The following is a 26,648-nucleotide window of genomic DNA, read 5'->3' on the forward strand; positions in this document are numbered from 1 at the left end:
AGGCCAGGGGTCTTCATTTTTTTAATTGTAGTAAAATTAGCAGTAAAATTATTCTGATCTTGTAACATTAATCTGTTTAAATTTGTGTTGCTCAGATTACGATTCACACATGCTGTATATCCATATATGCCCGCCTGGCCACGCCCACCAGAGCTGTTCCTCAGTTTATTCGATTAGAGCAGCGTTTGAAAACCTGATGGCTCCTGGTGTAAGTAAACAGTTAATTTGCATACAGTACAGGTCAAAAGTCTGGACACCTTCTCATTCGACGTGTTTTCTTTATTTTCATGACCATTTCCGTTGGTAGATTCTCACTGAATGAACCTCTGGCCTGTACGTAGATCATGAACTTTTGTAGAGGTAGTGACCAGATCTCCTCTCATCCCTGAACATCTTCGGCCGAGTTTTTAGACTTGTACATATTCTGCGTTCTGGCTGTGTTTCTTATACAGGACACAGCGCCATTTCTCGCTCCTGAGCAGGAATGGAGAAGAGTCCTGACCTGGCATATCATGGAGTTCCTGGAGATGGACCATTTCAAAAGCACGTCAGGTTCATGCATGATTCGTTCACATCACTCCATCCAGAATTTGTATTATTTTTTAAAATATTTTTTCCCTCATTCATTATGTCTTGTATAAAAACGTATATTGGAATAATGTGTTCACTACAGCGGACAGGCGTTAGATATTGAGAAATATTTAATACAAAATACCTTTTCCTGAGAATTCAATATGGTAGGCAATAAACATATAATAAATTAAAACAGCCAAAAAAACCCAGAAATGACAGAAATCACACGTCCACATACACGGAAATATTAAATCCATCAATCACACAGCTCTCGGGCAAAGTGGAAAACATGGCGTCAGCGGAGCCGGATGGAGCCACTGCATCCGCTGCAATTCCGAAATTCCTACTTTTCCTAAATACTTTTTTTGGTGAAATAAGTAGGGCTGGTAAACGTACGCCGTAAACGTAAAGGACTAATAATCACAGTTTGGTCCCCCGCTAGCAGCAGCCCTGTCCTGCCGAGTCCGACATGACAGAGTGAACAGCTCCGCCCGGTGGGCGTGTTCTGAAGGCGGGTTGCCTCCTCCACTGACGCCATGTTTGTTGTTGACTCCGCCCTCTGGTGAATGTGTTTGCTAGGGTGCAACGGTACTCGGTAAAATATCGAACTGTTCGGTCCAGTTTGTGGTTAATTGGCGCCTACAGCTTACCAGGCGCTGGTGTCTTCTTAGGTCCCGGTAGCACCAGAACCTGTTAAGATGTTCAATCACTGTTGTGGCTCCACCCACTCACACCTCTCACACTGTTGCTGCTCGACTGGAGCTATAGTCCCCATGCTGGAGTTTCCTGGAGGAACCTTCCCGGTGGATGAATAACGTTCTACCTACGGTACCGTGATGGCTCTAGATCATATTTCAGCGCGGGCGTCCTTACTCAACGGAAGTAAATCAGATCTGTCACGTCTGTTCCAGCTTTTAAAAAGACCCACCGAGCCATCTCGGGCAAAAACCGAGGTACCGTCGCACCCCCCGCGTTCACCCACATGTTCTAGCCGCTTTAAACGCGGAGAACGTTCCCCTCCCATCGGGTTATGTCGGAGAGTGAGGAGAACTGGACGAAACGTTGGGAACCAGGGTCCTGCCCTCAGTTTAAACTGGGGACCACATCATCATCATCATCATCATCATCAGCTTCCTTAATTGAAATAAAAGGTTCTTGAATTAAATAAAGTTGGAGATTCCCCGTAAAACGGCGACCCGATAAAAAGACGGGCATCAGAATGGTCGCTAAGCACACACTCCCAGATGCACGCTGGGAATGCTGACCCCGCCCCTCACGGCTGCTCCAGCCAGCTGTCCTCGCCCTGCAGGTCCTCGCCCTGCTCCGCGTCCTCCGGGTCCAGCAGGGGATTGTGGGTAGCGAGCTCCTTGGCGGCGGAGCGGAGGCCGATCTTCTTCTTCAGCAGGTGGAACTGCTGCCGGACGAAGTTGTAGAAGTCGTACTCGAAGCGCATGCGCTGGAACAGCGCCTGCAGGGCGGCCGGCGTGGGCGTGTGCTTCTTCACCGTGCCCGTCAGGTTCCCCATCCTCCAGAAGGCTGGGCGCAGAACACACGGAACATGGAGCGGAGCAGCGCAGCGCGGGGGTCAAGTCAGAGCGGAGAACGTTCCTACCTGGACTCTTGTAGATGCTCAGCACGTCGGAGAAGTAATGAGGTAGCAGTCGCTCCAGCAGGAGCAGAACGTCCTCCAGCTCCTCCAGGACTCCCACCAACAGGAAGTTCTCCACGACGTTCTGCTTGGCCCGTTCCAGAGCCCAGGGCCCCGGCTCTCTGCGGAACGGAAGAGAACGGCGTGTCAGCAGACGGCGCGACAGCAGGCGGGTTCTGGCGAGAACGGGGAGACGTACCTGCACTGCGGGTGCTGCCCGCAGAAATACGGAACGATGTAGAAGAGGCGCGGGTTCGAGCATTCTGGGTAATTTTCCAGGATGCACACGTTGATGTCCTGCAGACACAGAGAAAGCTTGTTATTCACCACTAGGGGGCATCACTCACACAGGAAGTCACGACCAAGAAGATGAAAAGTAAAATATCATCATTATGCAGGTTCTGGTGATCTAGAAAGTTCTTATAATGTGTGAGTTCGGAGGTTCTTCGTACAGAACATGATCTCGGTTGTAACGGAGTTCCTCGGCCCCCACGGTGGGCGTGGCACAGAGCGGCGCTCACAGAGAGGTGGAAAAACACACACTGATGGTGTGTGTGTGTGTGTGTGTGTGGGTGATAAATCACACAGGGGAAAAGCGGTGAACCCGCGTGGAAAAGCCGAGCGGAAAAACGCAGATGTTCTCATTTAGAGAAAAAACGTATGTATTTAATACATAGATTTAATATATACATTATATAATGTAAAAATACATAAAAAATACATGTAGGGGTGGTAGTGGCCTAGCGGGTAACACACTCGCCTGTGAACCAGAAGACCCAGGTTCAAACCCCACTTACTACCATTGTGTCCCTGAGCAGGACACTTAACCCTGAGTGTCTCCGGGGGGAGACTGTCCCTGTAACTACAGGGTGGTAGTGGCCTAGCGGGTAACACACTCGTCTATAAACCAGAAGTCCCAGGTTCAAACCCCACTTACTACCATCCTGTCCCTGAGCAGGACACTTAACCCTGAGTGTCTCCGGGGGGAGACTGTCCCTGTAACTACAGGGTGGTAGTGGCCTAGCGGGTAACACACTCGTCTATAAACCAGAAGTCCCAGGTTCAAACCCCACTTACTACCATCCTGTCCCTGAGCAGGACACTTAACCCTGAGTGTCTCCGGGGGGAGACTGTCCCTGTAACTACAGGGTGGTAGTGGCCTAGCGGGTAACACACTCGTCTATAAACCAGAAGTCCCAGGTTCAAACCCCACTTACTACCATCCTGTCCCTGAGCAGGACACTTAACCTTGAGTGTCTCCGGGGGGGGACTGTCCCTGTAACTACTAAGCTCTGGATAAGCGTGTCTGGTAAATGCTGTAAATGTAAATGCATCAAATATGATCATAAAATGAGTTTACATGAAAAAACGTGTTTTTCTTATTACCGTATACCGCGCTGTGTTACGTGTATTTACTGTTTTAGATCCACACACACTCATCACGGCGAGCCGAACGGCGAGAGGGACAAACAGGACGTGACCTAGAACCCAGAAACAAGAGCGACGAAAACAGAACCAACCAAACATGAACATTTCATTTACAGAAGCAGAACAATCCAGCTGGACTTCCAAGCAGCAAAACAGACGTATCCCACGGGTGGCAGTAGGTGGCGCTGTGCGTCAGGAGACTGATGTAACTGAACTGAATGTCTTTAAATCGGCGGCTTCGACCTGGCGGCCAGTGAAGTGCCAGGTGGGCGGAGTCAGCCATCCCTGACCACATGACGATACAAGTCTTCTCGTACGAATCAGAATTACCGCGGAACCGAGATGTTCAGTTCCGCGCTGAAGTAACGAGTTAAAGTGTAAAAGTCAGATGTGAGACGAGGGCGGCAGGGCGGGAAAAGGAAATAACAGCGACTTTCAGTTCCCCGGAGAAGCAGAGGATTATACACACACACACCACCGAGTGTGCTGACAGATACAAAGTGACCATTTAGCATCCTAAACACACACACACACACACACACACAGTCACTCAGTCAGTGCAGAACCCGTCTCTTTCATTATTCTCTGAATCAGAACACTCACACACACACACCATGAAAACCACATGTTTAAACACTCTTCACGACATGACTGTAACTGACTGTCTGACTGTAATCATGCTGTGTGTGTGTGTGTGTGTGTGTGTGCGTGTGTGTGTGTGCGTGTGTGTCAGATCACAAATATCCAGAGAAATTGCTGGATTTGATCAGAACTCTCAAATGTATTCCAATACAACACAAAGCCACTGAGCACACAAGGCGGTGGTGGCCTTGCGGGGACAGTGGTGGCCTTGCGGGGTCAGTGGTGGCCTTGCGGGGACAGTGGTGGCCTTGCGGGGTCAGTGGTGGCCTTGCGGGGACAGTGGTGGCCTTGCGGGGTCAGTGGTGGCCTTGCGGGGACAATGGTGGCCTTGCGGGGACAGTGGTGGCCTTGCGGGGACAGTGGTGGCCTTGCGGGGACAGTGGTGGCCTTGCGGGGACAATGGTGGCCTTGCGGGGACAGTGGTGGCCTTGCGGGGACAGTGGTGGCCTTGCAGGGTCAGTGGTGGCCTTGCGGGGACAGTGGTGGACTGGCTGGTAAGGAAGCGGCCCCGTAATCAGAAGGTCTCCGGTTGGAATCCCGACCCGCCAAGCTGCCACTGAGGGTACAGTGCTCCCCGGGCGCCGGTCATGGTGCCCACTGCTCACCGTGGCACCGTGTGCTGTGCTGCGGTGTATCACAATGACAATCACACCATCAGAATGTATGTAGGGGATGTAACGGGTGGTGGTGCCACACCCACCAGGTATCGCTCGTCGTCCTTCATCCCCGGCGTCCGGATCAGGTGGTTCTGTTCCCCCCTGAAGTCCCCGAAGCGGCGGAAGAAGTAGTTGGACAGGAAGCGGGTGATGGGGTCTCTGATGATGTTGATGTAGACGGGCTGCTCCAACCTGAACCTGCCGCAGGGTCACAGGGTCACGACCTCGACACACTACTCAACATCAGGGATCATACACACACACACACACACACACACACACTGACCGTGAGAAGTTGAGGAAGTGGACATGCCGGGTGTAGAGGTACGGCTGCGGTATGCTGCTGATATTCCTCATCAGGTCGACCTACACACACACACACACACACACACACACACACACAGGACAATGTTTTCCTACTATGATCTGAAAAATAACAAGATCTCGTTATTACAGTGATGAAGTCAAATGAAATCCACATGGAGTTCAGCGCACACACACACACACACACACACACACACACACACACACACACACACACACACACACAGAAAATCCAACTTCCAGAAGGTTCCAGTTAGCCCTGCTCTGTCTGGGCTGCTGTTTCAGGCACAAACTACAAAACTGCTACAAACTGTGGTTGGGGCGTTAGTCAGTGGTCAACCACACACACACATTTACACACGTATACGTACACACACACATACACACACGTACACACACACACATATACACACTCACACGTACACACACATGTATGTACACACACACATATACACACACATTTACACACACGTACACACACACATACACACACATTTACACACACGTACTCACACATGTACGTACACACACGTACACACACATACACACACAAGAACAAGTGCACAAATCAAAACCTGAAATTACACACACACACACACACACACACAGTGGCAGCAGCAGTGAAAGGTGAGGAGCGTTACTGCGGTGACGTAACGCTGGAGAACAGGCCGTCTTTGTGTCCCGCTGCCGTCTGACAGTCAAGTCTTTATTACACACCTGCAACTCACAGTGTGGCCACATGGGTGTCTGGTCAAAGGTCAGGGGTCAAGGACCACTTGATCACATCCTGAGGTCAAACTAGTTGACAGTACAGCTGTGAAAGTTTCCAGAAAGGTGATCGCCCATCACACACACACTCACACACACACACACACACACACACACACAATGCGTTAGCAGCCTGATAAAGAGACGCTCTGAACAAATTGAGACGTGAAGGACGAGCTGCAGGCATCAGACGCGTCATTAATCTCCAGCTGGAGTTTATATAATGAGTCTTAAACAGCTTCAGACGCCGAGTCTCTTACACACACACACACCTCACACACACACACACACACACACACACACCTCGCCTGGTGTCTCTCTGTTCTCACACACCTGCTCGTGTTTGGTGAGTCGGGTTTTGTTGTGGATGTCAGAAGATACCAGGCTGAACTGGTGTCTCTCGGCCAGAGCCCTCAGCAGCAGGACCACCGTCCTGCTCCCACACTTCCCCACACGGTTGTACACCACCTGGCTGGGGAACGGGAGAACCTGCAACACAGACAGACGGAACCTTTCACCCTCCACATGCCGCGTTCTGCTTTCATGAGGAAGGAACCCGGTTCTTCACGTCCACTTTCATGTCCTCCTTCATGTCATATTCCTATTGGAGGAATAGTCTGGGCTGGGCTTACTACCATCGTGTCCCTGAGCAGGACTCCAGGGGGGACTGTCCCTGTCACTACTCTGGATGAGGACGCTGGAAATGTAAATGAATGTAAATGATGTTCTAAAGTCAGCTTTCTCAGTAACTACAGAACGAGCGAGGTCACTTCCTCTCGCCATCCTGTCCTGATGGACTTTCCTGTTGTGTGATTGGCTGGCTGATTTTAAATGCCGAGTTTCCTGCTGCCCTCAGAGGCGGCCCGGCTGTGTGTATGTGTTGTCTTTGATTTGCTGGTTCAGCTCCGGCTTGTGGTTCCTGCAGTGATGAGATGCGTCCACTGAGGTCACCAGAAGCGAGGTCGCGTGAGGTCGCTCTGTGGAGGGGTGTGTTGGTCAGAAGGATGAAAGGGGGACAGAAAGAAAGACGTGGAGTGTTTGTAAGATAAACTGATGTGGAGCAGATCAGGGACACGACTTTGATCGCGAGCCACAGACAGAGACAAAGACCCGTCTGTGTGTAGTTCCTGTAATGTGCAGAACGTTCTTCTTTTTGTTGTCGGCAGTAAAGGGGAATGTGTGTGTCTGTGATGTGTGAAGCATTATGTCTATAATGTTACTGTGTGTGTGTGTGTGTGTGTGTGTGTGTGTGTGTGGTTGGGTCTTAAATGTCTCTAATTATTTAATTGTTAGAAATAAAATGTGAATAATTTTATTGCTCTGTGAGAGCCAGAGAAAAAGTGAATATAAATGAAATTGAATGAAAGAGCAGCTGTACACACACACACACACACACACACACACACAGAGCCTCAGTGTAATCTGATGGACACACACACACACACACAACTACAAACAGACAAAGGAAAAGATGAAAAGCTGCTGATGATCTTACCTGAGGTGTCTGGGGTCCGTGGTCATCTGCAAAAGTGGACTGACCTGAGAACAGACAACAGACACTGGGTCAGACCTGGAAAGATCTGCATTCAGAGCTGATATTAAAATGGCTTTAATAAAGACCAGTCACTGATGCCAAGGCCCTTTCTCAGCTGTCAGTAAGAACTAGAAGCTGAAAAATGGACAGAGACAACCAACCCACACCCAAAAAAACATGAGTTACAGCTACACACTCAACACCAGCTCCACACACACACAGCACTACTGATCATCTGTGGGTGCGAACTGTGTGTAGTGTGTGTTGAACAGGATTAAGAATCACAAGGCCCATTAGATGAATGAACAATCAGAGCAGCGGGGTGGAGTTCTGCTCTCCGTCCACACACACAAACACCCTCTGAATTAACACCTTCACAAACCACCACTCCAGGAAACATCCCGTTTGACCTCATTTCACCCCTGACCACTTCCCATTCCACCAAAAACTATCATCATCTGCACTGATTACCCATGAGCCAGAGAGCCAGTAACCACTCCGCCCAACTGAGGACCTTCTCTCTTCGATCAGTACCTGTGACCTACATTTATATTAACGGAATTTACCAGACACCCTCATCCAGAGCATCTTACAGTCAGTAGTGACAGGGACAGTCCGCCCCTGGAGACACTCAGGGTTAAGTGTCCTGCTCAGGGACACGATGATAGTAAGTGTGGTTTCATGGATCCCACCATTCATCAATACAAACGTTTCACACATTATTGTTAGCGAAAACACAAATGATTAAACGTGGAGCATAAAACATTCTCTACTGACACGAAAAACACAAATTATTAAACGTGGAGATTAAAACAGTCGCTACCAACGCGAAAAACACGGATGATTAAACAAGGAGATTAAAAACAGTCGCTACTGACGCGAAAAACATGGATTATTAAATGTGGAGCGTAAAACAGTCGCTACCGATGAGAAAAATGCGAGTTATTAAACGTGGAGTATAAAACAGTCGCTATTGACGCGAAAAACACGGATTATTAAACGTGGAGACTAAAACAGTTGCTACTGACGCGAAAAAACACGGATTATTAAACGTAGATCATAGGGTTAATTAAACGTAGATCAGGGTTAAGTGTCCTGCTCAGGGACACGATGATAGTAAGTGTGGTTTCATGGATCCCACCATTCATCAATACAAACGTTTCACACATTATTGTTAGCGAAAACACAAATGATTAAACGTGGAGCATAAAACATTCTCTACTGACACGAAAAACACAAATTATTAAACGCGGAGATTAAAACAGTCGCTACCAACGCGAAAAACACGGATGATTAAACAAGGAGATTAAAAACAGTCGCTACTGACGCGAAAAACACAAATTATTAAACGTGGAGATTAAAACAGTCTCTACTGACACGAAAAACACAAATTATTAAACGTGGAGATTAAAACAGTCTCTACTGACACGAAAAACACAAATTATTAAACGTGGAGATTAAAACAGTCTCTACTGACACGAAAAACACAAATTATTAAACGTGGAGATTAAAACAGTCGCTACCAACGCGAAAAACACGGATGATTAAACAAGGAGATTAAAAACAGTCGCTACTGACGCGAAAAACACAAATTATTAAACGTGGAGATTAAAACAGTCACTACTGACACGAAAAACACAAATTATTAAACGTGGAGCGTAAAACAGTCACTACTGATGTGAAAAACGCGGATTATTAAACATGGAGCATAAAACAGTCACTACTGATGAGAAAAACACAGATTATCAAACGTGGATATTAAAAACAGTCGCTACTGATGCGAAAAACACAGATTATTAATTAAACGTGGAGCGTAAAACAGTCGTTACTGACGCGAAAAACACAGATTATCAAACGTGGAGTGTAAAACAGTCGCTACTGAAGTGAAAACTAAAACATGGATTATTAAACATGGATATTAAAAACAGTTACTACTGACGTGAAAAAAACACGGATTATTAAATGTGGAGATTAAGAACAGTCACTACTGACGTGAAAAACACGGATTATCAAACGTGGAGCGTAAAACAGTCGCTACTGACGCGAAAAACACAAATTATTAAACGTGGAGATTAAAACAGTCGCTACTGACGCGAAAAACACAGATTATTAAACGTGGAGCGTAAAACAGTCGCTACTGATGCGAAAAACACAAATTATTAAACGTAGAGCATAAAACAGTCACTACTGACGCGAAAAACACGGATTATTAAACGTGGATCATAAAACAGTCACTACTGATGCGAAAAACATGGATTATTAAATGTGGAGCGTAAAACAGTCGCTACCGATGAGAAAAAAGCGAGTTATTAAACGTGGAGTATAAAACAGTCGCTATTGACGCGAAAAACACGGATTATTAAACGTGGAGACTAAAACAGTTGCTACTGACGCGAAAAAACATGGATTATTAAACGTAGATCATAAAACAGTCTTTACTGACGCGAAAAACACGGATTATTAAACGTGGAGCGTAAAACAGTCACTGACGCGAAAAACACGGATTATTAAATGTGGAACGTAAAACAGTCACTGACGCGAAAAACACGGATTATTAAATGTGGAGCGTAAAACAGTTGCTACTGACGCGAAAAAACACGGATGATTAAACAAGGAGATTAAAAACAGTCACTACTGACGCGAAAAACACAGATTATTAAGCGTGGAGCATAAAACAGTCACTACCGACGCGAAAAACACGGATGATTAAACAAGGAGATTAAAAACAGTCGCTACTGACGTGAAAAACACAAATTATTAAACGTGGAGCGTAAAACAGTCACTACTGATGTGAAAAACGCGGATTATTAAACATGGAGCATAAAACAGTCACTACTGATGAGAAAAACACAGATTATCAAACGTGGATATTAAAAACAGTCGCTACTGACGTAGCGAAAAACACAGATTATCAAACGTGGAGTGTAAAACAGTCGCTACTGAAGTGAAAACTAAAACATGGATTATTAAACATGGATATTAAAAACAGTTACTACTGACGTGAAAAAAACACGGATTATTAAATGTGGAGATTAAGAACAGTCACTACTGACGTGAAAAACACGGATTATCAAACGTGGAGCGTAAAACAGTCGCTACTGACGCGAAAAACACAGATTATTAAACGTGGAGCGTAAAACAGTCGCTACTGATGCGAAAAACACAAATTATTAAACGTAGAGCATAAAACAGTCACTACTGACGCGAAAAACACGGATTATTAAACGTGGATCATAAAACAGTCACTACTGATGCGAAAAACATGGATTATTAAATGTGGAGCGTAAAACAGTCGCTACCGATGAGAAAAATGCGAGTTATTAAACGTGGAGTATAAAACAGTCGCTATTGACGCGAAAAACACGGATTATTAAACGTGGAGACTAAAACAGTTGCTACTGACGCGAAAAAACACGGATTATTAAACGTAGATCATAGGGTTAATTAAACGTAGATCAGGGTTAAGTGTCCTGCTCAGGGACACGATGATAGTAAGTGTGGTTTCATGGATCCCACCATTCATCAATACAAACGTTTCACACATTATTGTTAGCGAAAACACAAATGATTAAACGTGGAGCATAAAACATTCTCTACTGACACGAAAAACACAAATTATTAAACGCGGAGATTAAAACAGTCGCTACCAACGCGAAAAACACGGATGATTAAACAAGGAGATTAAAAACAGTCGCTACTGACGCGAAAAACACAAATTATTAAACGTGGAGATTAAAACAGTCTCTACTGACACGAAAAACACAAATTATTAAACGTGGAGATTAAAACAGTCACTACTGACACGAAAAACACAAATTATTAAACGTGGAGATTAAAACAGTCGCTACCAACGCGAAAAACACGGATGATTAAACAAGGAGATTAAAAACAGTCGCTACTGACGCGAAAAACACAAATTATTAAACGTGGAGATTAAAACAGTCACTACTGACACGAAAAACACAAATTATTAAACGTGGAGCGTAAAACAGTCACTACTGATGTGAAAAACGCGGATTATTAAACATGGAGCATAAAACAGTCACTACTGATGAGAAAAACACAGATTATCAAACGTGGATATTAAAAACAGTCGCTACTGACGCGAAAAACACAGATTATTAATTAAACGTGGAGCGTAAAACAGTCGTTACTGACGCGAAAAACACAGATTATCAAACGTGGAGTGTAAAACAGTCGCTACTGAAGTGAAAACTAAAACATGGATTATTAAACATGGATATTAAAAACAGTTACTACTGACGTGAAAAAAACACGGATTATTAAATGTGGAGATTAAGAACAGTCACTACTGACGTGAAAAACACGGATTATCAAACGTGGAGCGTAAAACAGTCGCTACTGACGCGAAAAACACAAATTATTAAACGTGGAGATTAAAACAGTCGCTACTGACGCGAAAAACACAGATTATTAAACGTGGAGCGTAAAACAGTCGCTACTGATGCGAAAAACACAAATTATTAAACGTAGAGCATAAAACAGTCACTACTGACGCGAAAAACACGGATTATTAAACGTGGATCATAAAACAGTCACTACTGATGCGAAAAACATGGATTATTAAATGTGGAGCGTAAAACAGTCGCTACCGATGAGAAAAATGCGAGTTATTAAACGTGGAGTATAAAACAGTCGCTATTGACGCGAAAAACACGGATTATTAAACGTGGAGACTAAAACAGTTGCTACTGACGCGAAAAAACACGGATTATTAAACGTAGATCATAAAACAGTCTTTACTGACACGAAAAACACGGATTATTAAACGTGGAGCGTAAAACAGTCACTGACGCGAAAAAACACGGATGATTAAACGTGGAGATTAAAAACAGTCGCTACTGACGCGAAAAACACAGATTATTAAGCGTGGAGCATAAAACAGTCACTACCGACGCGAAAAACACGGATGATTAAACAAGGAGATTAAAAACAGTCGCTACTGACGTGAAAAACACAAATGATTAAACGTGGAGCGTAAAACAGTCACTACTGATGTGAAAAACGCGGATTATTAAACATGGAGCATAAAACAGTCACTACTGATGTGAAAAACGCGGATTATTAAACATGGAGCATAAAACAGTCATTACTGATGAGAAAAACACAGATTATCAAACGTGGATATTAAAAACAGTCGCTACTGACGCGAAAAACACAGATTATTAAACGTGGATCATAAAACAGTCACTACTGATGCGAAAAACATGGATTATTAAATGTGGAGCGTAAAACAGTCGCTACCGATGAGAAAAATGCGAGTTATTAAACGTGGAGTATAAAACAGTCGCTATTGACGCGAAAAACACGGATTATTAAACGTGGAGACTAAAACAGTTGCTACTGACGCGAAAAAACACGGATTATTAAACGTAGATCATAAAACAGTCTTTACTGACGCGAAAAACACGGATTATTAAACGTGGAGCGTAAAACAGTCACTGACGCGAAAAAACACGGATGATTAAACGTGGAGATTAAAAACAGTCGCTACTGACGCGAAAAACACAGATTATTAAGCGTGGAGCATAAAACAGTCACTACCGACGCGAAAAACACGGATGATTAAACAAGGAGATTAAAAACAGTCACTACTGATGTGAAAAACGCGGATTATTAAACATGGAGCATAAAACAGTCACTACTGATGTGAAAAACGCGGATTATTAAACATGGAGCATAAAACAGTCATTACTGATGAGAAAAACACAGATTATCAAACGTGGATATTAAAAACAGTCGCTACTGATGTGAAAAACGCGGATTATTAAACATGGAGCATAAAACAGTCACTACTGATGAGAAAAACACAGATTAAAAAAAAAAAAAAGTGAAGCGATTGTCACATGTGATACACAGCAGCACAGCACACGGTGCACACAGTGAAATTTGTCCTCTGCATTTAACCCATCACCCTGAGTGAGCAGTGGGCAGCCATGACCAGCGCTCGGGGAGCAGTGTGTGGGGACGGTGCTTTGCTCAGTGGCACCTCAGTGGCACCTTGGCGGATCGGGATTCGAACCGGCAACCTTCTGATTACGGGGTCACTTCCGTAACCGCTAGGCCACCACTGCCCCTGAAAAAAAAAAAAAAAAAAAAATCAGGGGAGAGCGGGAACGCAGTCCCCCACTACCAGAAATTATGCAGTCGAGATTCCCACATTTGGGGAATTCGCAGGGGTCAGCACAGCCGAAGTGCAATGGCTGAGCCTCGCCCTGGGTGAACCGCCTTCTTGATCACGGTATCTCCCCTGCCAGGTAAGTATTATCAAACGTGGATATTAAAAACAGTCGCTACTGACGCGAAAAACACAGATTATTAATTAAACGTGGAGCGTAAAACAGTCGTTACTGACGCGAAAAACACAGATTATCAAACGTGGAGTGTAAAACAGTCGCTACTGAAGTGAAAACTAAAACATGGATTATTAAACATGGATATTAAAAACAGTTACTACTGACGCGAAAAACACGGATTATTAAATGTGGAGATTAAGAACAGTCACTACTGACGTGAAAAACACGGATTATCAAACGTGGAGCGTAAAACAGTCGCTACTGATGTGAAAAATGCAGATTATTAAACGTGGAGCGTAAAACAGTCGCTACTGACGCGAAAAACACGGATTATCAAACGTGGAGCGTAAAACAGTCGCTACTGATGTGAAAAATGCAGATTATTAAACGTGGAGTATAAAACAGTCGCTACTGACGCGAAAAACACGGATTATCAAACGTGGAGCGTAAAACAGTCGCTACTGATGTGAAAAATGCAGATTATTAAACGTGGAGCGTAAAACAGTCGCTACTGACGCGAAAAACACGGATTATCAAACGTGGAGCGTAAAACAGTCGCTACTGATGTGAAAAACACAGATTATCAAACGTGGAGCGTAAAACAGTCGCTACTGACGCGAAAAACACGGATTATCAAACGTGGAGCGTAAAACAGTCGCTACTGATGTGAAAAATGCAGATTATTAAACGTGGAGTATAAAACAGTTGCTACTGACGCGAAAAACACGGATTATCAAACGTGGAGCGTAAACAGTCGCTACTGATGTGAAAAACGTGGATTATTAAACGTGGAGCATAAAACTGTCGCTACTGAAGTGAAAACTAAAACACGGATTATTAAATGTTTATTGAATATATCATGTTTTATTCAACCAACCAACACAACTAACCAGGTCTTCTGGATTATAGGCAAGTGTGGTACCCACTAGGCTACTACCTCCACCACTACCACACAGAATTAAAGATCGCTCAGCATCTCCACCGGCATCTTTTGACAACGTCCCGACAACCTTCCAGCTCAGCTTCATCCAGAAACAATTTCTCAGACTCTTCTCAACCATCTTACAGTTTTGTCCACTTCAGAATTTTCCTTCCCTTCTTGGCTCTGCTTTAGGAATGATAATGTGCGTTTCTGGAATTTGACAAATATATACTTTCCGTGCACAACAATCATTTTCCGTACAGAAAATTGGTGACTGCAGCTGTGACCAGACAGAAGTGTCCAAATATAACCATGTGATGTGTGTGCATGTGTGTGAGTGACAAGGTCAAACTGAACCAAGTTTGACTTCAAAACTTTTATAAAAGCTCCCGCCATGACACATTTCTACACCAGAGGTGGATATTTACCAATTATTTTTATTTAAGTGATTGTTGTAAAGAGTGCATTACCAGTTTCTACTGTGCAGAGCAGTGGACCACCTGGGGTCAGGGGTCAGACAGCCGGTCGCTTTCCAGAAAGTTGTGCGGCAGTCTGGAGTAATGCTGTAAGAATTCCTGAGCGCTGCGGCATATAATCAGCCACCGGCCGCAATGATGCTGAGCATCACGAACGCTGCGAGTTCAGAGGTCAACACGGGACAAGGCAGTGGGGAGGAGCCCAATATAAACCCCGACCCTCACTATGACTCCGCCCATCAGGGCCAAATATGTTGTATTCGTGACGCATGATAAATATCATCATCGTCGTGATCATCATCTGGGGTGGAGCACAGCTCAGGGCACCAGGGCTTTCATCTTCTGGTGCGGCTGAAGTGAAAGTGTGTGTGTGTGTGTGTGTGTAAAGATATTGGAGCGTCTGCACCTGCCTGTAAAACCTCTGTGGGCGTGTATATAAATACATATATATGAATGTGGTGAACTCGGCCAGCGGCTGCGTTTATTTACGGAACACACACTTACTGCGCTAACGTGGGTAATATTTGATATGTTCTAAAGACTCCTGACATGAACATCACAAGGCCACAGACTTCCTCAGTACAACATAAATATGAAAAGGTCACCGATGTCGTCTTCACACTCACTCCAGGCGCCGCAGGTCCCTTCACATCTGTGACCTTTGACCTCATGCCACTTCTAGGCAGCAGGAACCTGCTCCTGAGCTTGAGGTAATATTCTGTATATGGGCGTGGTCTGCAGCTTCACCCTCCTCAGCTATACAATGTGCACTAATTACAGGGGGTGATGGGGGTCCCCACCCTGCCTGTAATTCAGCAGGTTTGCCACACACATGCGCACACACATGTGTACACATACACACACGTACAGAGAGCAGTGTAATAGTACAGCTGGACAGGACAGCGGTGTAGGGCTGCAACAACGCAACGATTAAATCGATAAAAATCCATAAAAAAAACGGCCCTTTATTTAAAAAAAAAAAAAAAAAGCATACATGTGCATGTTTTTGGTGTTAGTCCATTTTTATTTTATTACTATATCAGCTCAAAGAGCAACACATTTGTGTGTTTTCTAAAGATTTTACTTCTGTTTTTGAATAAAGGTAGGAAATAAATGCATTTATTTGTTTATTTATTTTAAAAAAATCAATTAAAATAAATTGTTAGTAGCAGCTCTACAGCGGTGCTGGTCGGGGCTGAACTTGGCTCCACTGGTAGGTGCATCATCATAATTATATTAATGAATATTCATGTGGCGCTGCAGTAGAATAATTATATTAGTTGTGTAGAATGATTTTTATTAGTTATTATTACTGATAATAAAGCTCATTATTACAGAAACAAGCACAATTTCACCTTACTGGTACACACACACACACACACACACACGGAAGGATACAGAGGACAGATTTATCATGTTTTTGTCCCTTTTTATTTCTATGAAAGAACAGGTAATAGATCTTTATAACGGATGACTGTTCCTCTTAACCGGCTTCATTAATATTATTAAAACAATGAAGAGAACCGGACCCCAGCGGAGAATCAGCAGTTCGTTCAGGGTTCAGGCCTTTATCACACACACACACACGCCAAAGTGAAAACCTCAAAGTTTACTAGATTCCTACACCCCCTACACACACACAAAGGCAGGAAAACCAGTGACATCAGTTCTGCCACTTAGAACATTCATGACCTCTCACACACACACACAGATCCAAATAAAATGTTGAGTGCATATGTACTCCATATGTGGCTCTAACTGCACTCAGTACCACTGGACACACACACACACACACACACACACACACACACACTGCAGACACCCACTGTGATCAGAAGAAAGAGAAAACCCACCATAATGGAGGTACACAGCAACAGGGACGTTTATTAGAGCAATTAACAAAAGAGCATGTGAACACACACACACACACACACACACACACACGTATAAAGAATGTCTCCATACGAAACATCTATGACACTGGTGGTTCCTATAGTAACAGACAAAATACAGACCTATAATATACACAACCTTCACCGTAAATGCTGTGTGTGTGTGTGTGTGTGTGTGTGTTAAATCTGAGCTGCCGTGATAATACACTGCTGCCTGCAAATGATCTACAGGAGGTGTTGGGACACTGAAGACCTTCAGGAGATCACACCACAGGCCTCAAAGCTCCATCAAAACCTCAAATAGAGCAGTTAAAGACACCAGACCTTCTCCTGAGGGTTCAACACGCATCCTCCACACCACACAGGTGGCCATAGCATGTCACAACACAACAACTTCATCACAAATCCACTTCAGCCACATCTGAACTTTTCACTGTCGACTGTAACTGGCAGGGATGTTCCAAGGTGGTTCCCATCATCACCTCCACCAGAACATGAAGTGCAGGTTAGCAGAGCTCCCTGAGGAACCGCAACGAGAGGTCAAGCAGAGGAGAACGTTCTGAAGGGCTACAGTTACCTGGAACCTCACCTCTTTCCCTGTCATTTTCTAGCATGTTTACGTCCAGGGCGCCAAACTGGAGAACCCACTCTAGCAGCGTGGAACCTACATCTACATTAGAACCACTCAGTTATTCACTATTTTCCAGTAACTTCAATATGCAATGGAACTTTATTCTGACAATCTCACAACATCAGCTCCTTTACCCATAATGCCCCATTTCCTTTCTCTAAAAGATCTGCTGCAGACCGGAGTCCTACTAGAACCAAACAACCAGTGCAGACCTAGAAATGTGTCATGTGTCGACCCTTTTAAATTCCACCGTTTCCTGTACTAATTTGGCAGAAAAATTATTTTTAAAAATATGATCATGTCTTTATTGAGAACCATTTTAAAGAACTCCTATTGCTATTGGGAAAAGTAAGTGAACGACCTGTGTTAGCGTAACCTGGAGGCTTGGAGGTGTGGACCACACCTACTTTGACTACTTTTACGATCCCAGATGCAGATGTTCCGATCATCTTGAACAGCAAAGTGAGCCCATATATTAAAAAAGGGGGTTCAATTCCGTATTTTCTCCTGATGAGACCCTAATGGCGGCGAGGACTGGACGGACCCCGGCGGATGGGGGACGTGGAGGAAATAAGGAGCAACACAGATGTTTACATGGATGCAGGCTGGAGAAGCCAGGAGCCGCACAGGAAGCGCAGATACAGCCAGCGGGAAACACACGCAGTAAATGTCCCTGCATGGAGAACGTGGTGTGTATGTGGTCAACTGTGGACAGGAATGCTTGGAATGAACACACACACCCACACACACACACACACACACACACACACACACACACAGTATTTGCCAAAGAACAAGGATGCAGCAGATGCTTGAGGCAACTTGTTCACGTTGGAACATTGAAAAGCTTCGTCATGTTTTTTTGGGGTGGGGGAGAAATGCAATATCGTTTTTGAATTAAAATCCCACCCGTGTCGCATCTAATTACACCATTAACCCCGTCATTTGGGTGGGGCGGGGCTGAGTATAAATACCCATCATACCCCACCCAAACACACACACACACGCAGTCCGTCTTTAACCGTGAACAGAAGAAAGAAGACGAGTAAATACGTGGTCGCTTTATGGAAGTACAGACGGAGAGTGAGCGCTAGAGCAGTGACACAAAGTCATTTTTTAGAAGATAGATCATCATTCAGGTCTAAACACACAGTACAGCTACAGGAAGCAGTGACTATGATTACAGAACAGAGAAGAGGAGAAGATTCTCTCTCTCTCTCTGTGTGACGTGGTTCACAGAGTTGGCGACTCCTCTCTGTCCCACAGAAGCGCTACCTGCTCCCCTCCATCCATCACATCCACAATCCTCTCTTCCTGAAAGGAGGCGTGTTTCCTGTTTCCAGATGGCTGGAGGAGGGCGACGTGCCACGAATATAAACTCCGGGGTCACGTGACGTCTACAGCCACGCAGCAAGGATTCTACAGAGACGCTGCAGAAGGACGCTGAACCGAGGAACACGTGAAACCCACCCATCCACCCATCCATCCATCCATCCACCCATCCATCCATCCATCCATCCATCCATCCATCCATCCATCCACCCGCCCACACTCATCAATTCATCCGCTCACCCACCTGCCTTGCTATCTACCTACCTAACCACCCATCCATCTCATCCATCTACCTGCCCACCCATCCATCCATCCACCCACCCATCCATCCATCCATCCATCCATCCACCCGCCCACACTCATCAATTCATCCGCTCACCCACCTGCCTTGCCATCTACCTACCTAACCACCCATCCATCTCATCCATCTACCCGCCCACCCATCCATCCATCCATCATCCATTCACCTGACCACCTAGCCATCTACACACCCACACACATCAATCCATCCACCCGCCTACCCTTCCATCCACCCGCCCACACTCATCAATTCATCCGCTCACCCACCTGCCTTGCCATCTACCTACCTAACCGCCCGTCCATCTCATCCATCTACCCGCCCACCCATCCATCCATCCACCCGCCCACCCACTCGCCTAGCCATCCACCAATCCGCCCACCCATCCATCCATCCACCTGCTCACCTAGCCATCTACCTACCTAACCACCCATCCATCCATCCATCTACCCACGCACACACATCCATCCATCCATCTACCCACCCACACACATCAATCCATCCACCCGCCCACCCACTCGCCTAGCCATCCACCAATCCGCCCACCCATCCATCCATCCACCTGCCCACCTAGCCATCTACCTACCTAACCACCCGTCCATCTCATCCATCTACCCGCCCACCCATCCATCCATCCACCTGCCCACCTAGCCATCTACCTACCTAACCACCCATCCATCCACCACAGGATTGCTTCACTCAAAGAAGAGTTCCTCAAATGTTCACTGGGGGAACCAGAGAGAGAGATGTGAAGTGTGTGTGTGTGTATTTATACATGTGGTTGTATTTCCTACGCAGGCAGTAGAAAGACGAGACCCACCCTATGAACTCAATGACAGACTGAAACCCACACACACACACACACACACACACCACAGAAGACGGTATTATATTTAAACATACATGCCAGACATTTACAGCAATATGCACTATGCATTAAAACGGAAACACACACACTACATTTTGTAAAATAAGATAAGATAAAACTTTTTTAGCCCCATAAGTGTATCTCAAAGCAACTGGGCCAATATGAAAATGAACCTACTACACAACAGAGTGAAGACAGGGCTGTTTCACAGACAATAATGAAAGTAGCACATTTACAGCGTCCATCAAAGACAAAGATCTAGTGTGTTAATGCTGGCAGCAACACGCACACACACACACACAATGTAGGTATAACAACAATATGCAGTCTTCACAGGAAATGTGCATTTGTGGTATGTTGCATATGTGTGTGTGTGTGTGTGTGTGTGGTGTTTGGTGCAGGAAGTGAAAATGTGCAAACAGTGTACACACACACACACACACACACACACTATTTTAGGTTTGAGTTGGATTTCTGCTTCCTACTAAATTCCCACCAGACCACAACTCAGACATCATGATGGAATTATGAGAGGAAATAAAAACATTTTACTGCAGACATCCATCATGGGGACATGAAATGTCTTCAGTTCGATATTCCAGCACAGTAGGAAACAAGAGCACACACACACACACGCACACACACCTTTAACAACATCATTGAGTTTAACCACAATTTAAAACTAACAGTCTGACCTCTGTCCTTGATTTTTTTTTTGCTTAGAAACATTACTAACATTTACATTTACAGCATTTACCAGACGCCCTTATCCAGAGCGACTTACAATCAGTAGTTACAGGGACAGTCCCCCCCTGGAGACACTCAGGGTTAAGTGTCTTGCTCAGGGACACGATGGTAGTAAGTGGGGTTTGTGTGGGGTCTTCTGGTTCATAGGCAAGTGAGTTACCCGCTAGGATACTAACACCCATTACTTATAAAGTAACTGATACAACAATGTCATTCAGCAGTAGATGGTCACATGACCTTGTGTCCTGTGAGCTAAGTAATAAGGTGGAATGATGGCTAAAGAGATCAGAGTCAGAGAACAAATCAGAACAAAGTCCCAGGTTCGAACCCCACTTACTACCATCGTGTCTCTGAGCAGGGGGGGACGGTCCCTGTCACTGTAATGGGCTCTGGATAAGGGTGTCTGGTAAATGGTGTAAATGTAAGTGACAGAGATGTGGGACATACAGGGACACTTTAACAGAATTAGAAAAGCACAGCTCATAACCTTCTCTGGTTCTCTCTTCTGTGTCAACCCATCAGCTTTATTACTGTTATATTAATTATTGATTTGTTGTTTTGTATATATTGTTTCTCATTGTGCCGGTGCCATAATGTTGTTGTGAATGATCAATAAATATATTAATACAAAGAAAAAGAAAAGCGAAGCTGCTGAGGGGTCATTTCTTCCCGAGTCTGACCCCTCCCAATCTGGCAACCCTGCGGGTACAGGGTAAATACTGTGTATTTAAGTCGCTTATTTTAGACGTGGTGCTCTCTGCGCAGATGGAATGGAAGTAAAACCGGCTGCGGCGGGAAATGGAGAACAGGCCTTCAAGAGAAATGACAGAACAATGTTCTCCAGGCCAGTGTGTCAGGACAAGATAGCGGCCATCGGGGCAGTAAAATGAATAAGTGTGGCGTGGAAGAGCAGAGGCTCCACTGGGACTGGTCTGGTCCCGGTTCTGGCAGGTGACGGCCAGGTGTGAAATACCACACCTGCTCCAGGCAGCGACTCCACACACAGACCTGTCAGCACCTTCTGGAACCCAGTCCAGTAAGAAATATTCCGCTTACGGTTCTTCTTAGAACCTGTTTCCTTAGGGCACAACATGACAATGCATCATCCTGCATCTTCTGCATATCTTCTACAGCGAAACACTGAGATCCCATACAAACGAAGAACCACCAGGACTGATCAACAGATCCAGCACAGGCTGGACACAATAGTCACAATTATTTGGACATATTGTGAATATGTCTATTTTTGTAGTTACATTAAAATTAAGCCCAAAAGTCCAAATCCTCCCAAAACTTTGATTATAAACCTGACAACATATCCAGAATAAAGTGGCGTCTGATCCATTTTGTACCGTTGTACATACGCCACTTCTGATTGGCTGAGAGATTCTGACGTTGCAGCTCGGTACGGTCACATGACCAGCTGCTGCTAAATGTGGATCAGAAATTAAATATTTAATCAAAATGAACAGGTCACGTGTGGGGTCAGAGGGGAAGTTCCACCTGGAACTTCCGACCACCAGGCTTCCTGCTGGATGCGCTGGAACCCGGTTCTGGAGACCTCACATGCAGCAGTTATGAGGAACATCTGACTGAGTTGTTCGGTTTCTCTAGAAGACAAATATGACGATAATCTGCAATCCATCCCGCGACCCATGGAGACAAACATGGAGACAAAACATGGAGACAATACAGTTAAAACTGAGACCTGACTGGAACAAGAAGAACCGTCAGACATAAATATGAAAAATGAAAATCATGTGTGTTTTCGTGGACAGAAATCAGTGAAATCCTCGCTATGGTGAGAGAAGAGCACGCCAAACATCACACTTACATGAGTGTGTGTGAGTCTGTGTGTGTGCGAGCGTGTAACATTTTAATATTTTCAATTTTAAGTCACTTCTACCCTGAAAGTCATTTAGAATTTTGTGTAAAGAGTCTCGGCGACATCAACGTTATCCACCCGAAAACGAGTGAGAGGTTTGCAGCAGTTATGAGGAACATCTGACTGAGTTGTTCGGTTTCTCTACAAGAGAAATATGACGATAACCTGCAATCCATCCCATGGAGACAAACATGGAGACAAACATGGAGACAAAACTGTTCCGAGGTGTAAGAATAGAACCCAGAACAATCATTGTCTGTTTATTCGGAATAAGTGTGTGTGTGTGTGAGAATCCTTTAAACATCCTAAATGCATAAACTGTGTGTGAAACTGGGTCAGATCATCTACAACGTAATTCCTGCCCAACAACCAGAGCGGGCACACACACACACAATCACACACACACACAATCACACATGTGCACACACAATCACACACGCACAATCACACACACACACACAATCACACACACACACACAATCACACACGCACAATCACACACACACACAATCACACACGCAGAGCAAGAGCAGCCAAAAGTAGCACCGCCGCTTGAAGGTAAATATTCAAACATCACAAAGACTCCCATAAAACCATGCGACAGAGAGAGAGAGAAAGCGAGAGAGAGAAACAGAGAGAGAGAGCGAGAGAGAGTGCGAGAGAGAGCGAGAGAGAGTGCGAGAGAGAGAGAAACAGAGAGAGAGAGAGCTATAGTAACTTCTTCCAACACAAACACGAGAACTGCAGGTTGACCCCCCACATCCGACGTCCAGGCACCACGGATTTAACCAGAAACTGCGCTTTCACACGACATTTCGAACTCTACACGTCATTTTAAAATCCTATTTAAATTCAGAGAACAGAACATTTTGTGAAAGTGATATTTGTGTTTTCCTCCAACAGGAATAAGAACGTCTTGAGAACATTCAGAGACATATTCCATGATTCTCACAGGACTCTTTATTTCATTCATTAAAATCCCAGAAACAGAAACCATTTCACCCGACAATACTGACATCATCTCCATCTACTCTCGATTTCACAACACTGAGAACCAGACTGAAGATCTGAGGACTAGAGTGGACCATCAAAATCTCAACCAGGACACCACCATCATCATCATCATCATCTCCATCTACTCTCTATTTCACCAGATGACATCAAAACAACAACACTGAGAACCAGACTGAAGATCTGAGGACTAGAGTGGACCATCAAAATCTCAACCAAGACACCACCATCATCATCATCATCATCATCATCATCTCCATCTACTCTCTATTTCACCAGATGACATCAAAACAACAACACTGAGAACCAGACTGAAGATCTGAGGACTAGAGTGGACCATCAAAATCTCAACCAAGACACCATCACCTTCATCTCCTCACAATTTCAGCAGATTCGAGAATGGCTATAGAAGGTTTAGTTCAGTCGATGGAGCTGGACTGCAGCTTTAAAATGAATCCAGACGTCAGATGTGTCCAGACCTCACAAAAAAGTTCTCCCTCAATACTGATCGAACACACCACTTTCATCCTCCTCTTCTCCTACCTTTTCTACTCTATTAAGAACTATCATCTCCTCTTCTACTACCTCTTCTCCTCTCTATTAAGAACTATCATCCACTTTCATCCCCCTCTTCTCCTCTTCTACTAGCTCTTCTACTCTCTATTAAGAACTATAATCCACTTTCATCCCCCTCTTCTCCTCTTCTCCTCTCTATTAAGAACTATAATCCACTTTCATCCTCCTCTTCTCCTCTCTATTAAGAACTATCCTCCACTTTCATCCTCCTCTTCTACTCTTCTACTAGCTCTTCTACTCTCTATTAAGAACTATCATCCACTTTCATCCCCCTCTTCTCCTCTTCTACTAGCTCTTCTACTCTCTATTAAGAACTATAATCCACTTTCATCCTCCTCTTCTCCTCTCTATTAAGAACTATCCTCCACTTTCATCCTCCTCTTCTACTCTTCTACTAGCTCTTCTACTCTCTATTAAGAACTATCATCCACTTTCATCCCCCTCTTCTCCTCTCTATTAAGAACTATCCTCCACTTTCATCCTCCTCTTCTACTCTTCTACTAGCTCTTCTACTCTCTATTAAGAACTATCATCCACTTTCATCCCCCTCTTCTACTCTTCCACTACCTCTTCTACTCTCTATTAAGAACTATCATCCCCTTTCATCCCCCTCTTCTCCTCTTCTACTACCTCTTCTCCTCTCTATTAAGAACTATCCTCCACTTTCATCCTCCTCTTCTACTCTCTATTAAGAACTATCATCCACTTTCATCCTCCTCTTCTACTCTCTATTAAGAACTATCATCCACTTTCATCCCCCTCTTCTACTCTTCTACTAGCTCTTCTACTCTCTATTAAGAACTATCATCCACTTTCATCCCCCTCTTCTACTCTCTATTAAGAACTATCATCCCCTTTCATCCCCCTCTTCTCCTCTTCTACTACCTCTTCTCCTCTCTATTAAGAACTATCCTCCACTTTCATCCTCCTCTTCTACTCTCTATTAAGAACTATCCTCCACTTTCATCCCCCTCTTCTACTCTTCTACTAGCTCTTCTACTCTCTATTAAGAACTATCATCCACTTTCATGGTCCTCTTCTCCTCTTCTCCTCTCTGTTAAGAACTATCATCCACTTTCATCCCCCTCTTCTACTCTTCTACTACCTCTTCTCCTCTCTATTAAGAACTATCATCCACTTTCATCCTCCTCTTCTACTCTTCTACTAGCTCTTCTACTCTCTATTAAGAACTATCATCCACTTTCATCCTCCTCTTCTACTAGCTCTTCTACTCTCTATTAAGAACTATCATCCACTTTCATGGTCCTCTTCTCCTCTTCTACTCTCTGTTAAGAACTATCATCCACTTTCATCCCCCTCTTCTACTCTTCTACTACCTCTTCTCCTCTCTATTAAGAACTATCATCCACTTTCATCCTCCTCTTCTACTCTTCTACTAGCTCTTCTACTCTCTATTAAGAACTATCCTCCACTTTCATCCCCCTCTTCTACTCTCTATTAAGAACTATCCTCCACTTTCATCCCCCTCTTCTACTCTCTATTAAGAACTATCCTCCACTTTCATCCCCCTCTTCTACTCTTCTACTACCTCTTCTACTCTTTATTAAGAACGATAACTCGATACTGATCGCCGATATATCGCTGCCGCCTGGCGACCAATTAAAAGTGTCCGAGTTGGAGCTCCGTGCTGATTGGTCGCTTCTGGATGCTCGACCAACCCTGCGTGATAATGCGAAACTTTTCACGAGTCTTGCGGTCCTCCATCCAAGAAGCACCAGAAGAACCCTGCGCGCTTCTTACCCAGGTACTGCCTGATGTCCAGCAGAACTTTCGGTGGTCCTCCGTTCAGCTGGTAGACCAGAGAGCCCAGGCAGAAGAGGAACAGGGTTCCCATGCAGAACCCATAGTCACGGAGGGAGAACCTCAGCCAGAGCGCCCAGACCGCGTCGCCTCTCCTGCAGTTCCTCTCCCGGACGTGGTTCTGCGTGTGCTTGCTGCCGTGGTCCTTCATGGTTCCCTCGCATGGAGCCGCAGAGAACCGCACTCTCTCCGCGTCGAACTCATTTACTCCTCCGGTCGCAGTTCGCCGGACGTCCAGAAGCGGAACCGGGCCTGCTTGGCGGCAGGAGTGGGGAGCCCGGGCTCCGTCTCCGCTTTAT

The 26,648-nt window shown here is 44.9% G+C and overlaps 1 protein-coding gene and 1 non-coding gene across 3 annotated transcripts; both read right to left on the reverse strand.

The window, feature by feature from the left end:
• Positions 1-683: 683 nt before the first annotated feature.
• On the reverse strand, positions 684-26,648 carry LOC114781535 (uronyl 2-sulfotransferase-like). 2 transcript variants are annotated; one of them, XM_028967972.1, is made up of 8 exons: positions 26,290-26,648; positions 7,535-7,578; positions 6,373-6,528; positions 5,234-5,313; positions 4,992-5,139; positions 2,421-2,518; positions 2,186-2,343; positions 684-2,109 (listed from the first exon to the last, which is right to left on the reverse strand). In XM_028967972.1, the coding sequence occupies exons 1-8, from the start codon at positions 26,498-26,500 to the stop codon at positions 1,847-1,849; spliced, it is 1,158 nt and encodes a 385-aa protein (XP_028823805.1). In that variant the 5' UTR covers positions 26,501-26,648; the 3' UTR covers positions 684-1,846. The 2 variants fall into 2 exon arrangements, with proteins under 2 accessions (XP_028823805.1, XP_028823804.1); XM_028967971.1 differs by having other exon boundaries at positions 4,992-5,145.
• LOC114781557 (U1 spliceosomal RNA) lies at positions 13,696-13,859 on the reverse strand. Its single transcript, XR_003747703.1, has one exon. It is a non-coding gene; the product is annotated as a U1 spliceosomal RNA (small nuclear RNA).

Source organism: Denticeps clupeoides, unplaced genomic scaffold (assembly GCF_900700375.1).
Source record: "Denticeps clupeoides unplaced genomic scaffold, fDenClu1.1, whole genome shotgun sequence".
Lineage (NCBI taxonomy): Eukaryota > Metazoa > Chordata > Actinopteri > Clupeiformes > Denticipitidae > Denticeps > Denticeps clupeoides.

What these genes read in the sequence shown, in the direction of transcription:
- LOC114781535 (XM_028967971.1), bottom strand. Translation starts at nt 26,500, where the DNA reads ATGAAGGACCACGGCAGCAAGCACACGCAGAACCACGTCCGGGAGAGG. An exon ending in ACGGACCCCAGACACCTCAG is followed by an intron (nt 6,529 to 7,534) that starts GTAAGATCATCA and finishes TCTGTGTTGCAG; the next exon opens with GTTCTCCCGTTCCCCAGCCA. An exon ending in GAGCATCTACAAGAGTCCAG is followed by an intron (nt 2,110 to 2,185) that starts GTAGGAACGTTC and finishes TTCTGCGCCCAG; the next exon opens with CCTTCTGGAGGATGGGGAAC.